The 2,527-nt window shown below is 48.4% G+C and overlaps 1 protein-coding gene across 1 annotated transcript in view; it reads left to right on the top strand.

Moving 5' to 3' along the window:
* Positions 1 to 253: 253 nt before the first annotated feature.
* LOC308366248 (plakophilin-4-like) overlaps positions 254 to 2,527 on the top strand; it is a gene marked incomplete at both ends in the record, with an annotated part of 65,845 nt that continues 63,571 nt past the window's right edge. The window contains one exon of the mRNA XM_080839883.1: positions 254 to 379. Coding sequence (XP_080696009.1) covers positions 254 to 379 — 126 coding nt within the window. The remainder of the gene's footprint in view (positions 380 to 2,527) is intronic.

The raw sequence follows: 2,527 nt of genomic DNA, 5'->3' as shown, positions 1-2,527 counted from the left end.
CTGTGTGTGTGTGTGTGTGTGTCCGGTGTGTGTGTGAGAGTGACTGTGTGTGTGTGTGTGTGTGTGTGTGTGTGTGTGTGTGTGATAGTGACTGTGTGTGTGTGTGTGTGTGTGTGTGTGTGTGTGTCCGGTGACTGTGTGTGTGTGTGTGTGTGTGTGTGTCCGGTGACTGTGTGTGTGTGTGTGTGTGTGTGTGTGTGTGAGTGTGTGGCGTGTTGCTGAACAGATTGTGTGCTGTGCCCCTGCAGGAGGAATGCCAGCTCCTGAGCAGAGCCCAGTGATGGAGGAGGGGCTTCTGCCAATCAGAGACAGAGTGGCCAATCACGGCATGGAGCCCGACACCACTGCCACCAACATCCTGGCCTCTGTGAAAGAGCAGGTATGGAGTTGTCCCTTTTATCTTTCATTTCCTTGTCCTTCGGTCTATCCAGCTACGCACCCCTTCTGGAATGTTCTCTATGCCATACTGAGGACACTCATCGTCATCTCTTTCATCTCACAAAAAGCTCAAGGCTGGTGGCTTATCACTTATTTGTCAGGGCTTTTTTTCCCGGTTTCTCGGTTGGTTGCTCATCAGTGTCTTTTTTTTTTATTATTTCCTTTTCGTGGTTTGACCATCAGTTTGGAATAGCTGTGGCTTTCCGTCAGAGGAAATAGTTGTGGCAGATAGGAAATGGTGACTAATGACAGAAGTCTGTGCTTGTCCTCTTTCTACACTCACACACTCACACACACTCTCTCACACACACACTCTCACACACTCTCTCACACACACACACACACACACGCACACACGCACACACGCACACATGCACACATGCACACACGCACAACACTCCCTACTGCAATCTGAGCCTCATCATGTTTGCATAGGGGTTGGAAAAGAAGCACCGTCTCCATGGGGACCAATGCAAAGCCACTCTCCACCACTGCACACTTCCTGCTTGGCCACTCGCCAGCCCTGGCCTCTTAAGTGTTGTTGACACCAGGAAGGGGGAGGAGGCATTTTTCTTTTTTTTTTTTTTTCTGAGGAGCACCTGGTGATGTCACTTCCTGATGAGTCTTCCTTGAGTGTCCTCGTCTTTCCATCTGTCAGTGGTAAGGAAGCGGGGAGGAGGAGTGAGGAATGTCGGAGAGAGGTGTCTGCTTTTTATAGGCTGAGCTTTAGGAGCCATACCTTATCAGGGAGCTCTTGTTTTGAGTTGGAGGGCTGTAAATGAATCCCCCTTTGGTGCGTTAACTGCTCTTTGAAGAGAGGCAGCCAGTAAGGAGGGAGGGGAAGAGAGAGTGGGACAAGGGGGGAGAGAGGGAGAGGGAGAGGGAACGAGAGGGAGGGACAAATGCTCCTGCTGGGTGTCTTACGGAGGTCAGTAGGTTTGCGAGTCGTTTTTTTCTGTCTACTGCGCGACGGCGGCTTCAATGTGACGGAGAGGCGAGCGAGGACCTTCGAGGGATTCTGCTGATGTAAACATGATAGCTGGTGCTGTCGCGGCAGCATGCGCTAGCAATTACATTTTCACTAGTGGGGTGAGTCGTTATTTTTCATCCTCTCTCACACTGTCTCTCTCTCTCTCTTTCTCTCTCTTTTCCTTGTTCTCGCTCTCTTTTTACTTCCCTCTGTCCTTGGTTGTCTCGCTTTGACTCATTTTTTATTTTTTTTCTTGTGACAAACTTTCTTTCTCTCAGACCCACTCACTCACTCATTCTGTGCCTCTCCCTCCTCCTCTGCCCCAATGCCCAAACATGGAGCCATCTGCCAACTATTCTGCAGGTCTCCGCTCGCTCTCTACCTCCCGCTCCCTCTGTCCTGTGAAGCTGCCGGAGAAGTTTGTTTTCCCTGCTAATGTGAGCACTGGGTTTTTCCTTCTTTCTCTTTTTCTCTTCCGTGGCCGCAGCGCCTCGACTCCTCGCTATTGAAGACTTTGCCTTCTTCTCTTCTCTTCTCTTCTCTTCTCTTCTCTTCTCTTCTCTTCTCTTCTCTTCTCTTCTCTTCTCTTCTCTTCTCTTCTCTTAGCAAGCTCTGACCCTGGCAGCTGTGTGATGTGTGCGTAATGGCTTATTAGAGACTCCATTTTCGGCTTATTACCCGTGTGATTTTTCCTGTTCTTACACTCTCTGAGTTTTAGCCTCTTTCTTCTTATCCCCCCTCATTCTCCCTCCCTCCCTCTCTCTTTTCCTCTCTCTCTCTCTCTCTCTCTCTCTCTCTCTCTCTCTCTCTAATACTGAAGGTACAATGGCTCTGTCCTCACACAGGGGTGCGAAAATAATGTCAGTACATTGCCTTAGGACATTGGCTTGCCAGTTAAATGTGTCTATAGTTGTGATCTCACCTGACTGGAAAGGCATCAACTATTCAACACAACAGCAGGTCAATGGAATTGAACACATGAAGGTGCCACACAAAGTCTGTTGCCTGCCATAGTGGTCAAAATAAAAGATCTGTTACAAATGAGTCTCATTAAATATACTAAACACTGAATTTGGAACTCTGGATAAATAATTAACTTAACTGCAACCTAAACTAGAT

Source organism: Sprattus sprattus (assembly GCF_963457725.1).
Source record: "Sprattus sprattus genome assembly, chromosome: 5".
Taxonomy (NCBI): domain Eukaryota; kingdom Metazoa; phylum Chordata; class Actinopteri; order Clupeiformes; family Clupeidae; genus Sprattus; species Sprattus sprattus.
This window is presented reverse-complemented; position numbering and strand designations above follow the sequence as displayed.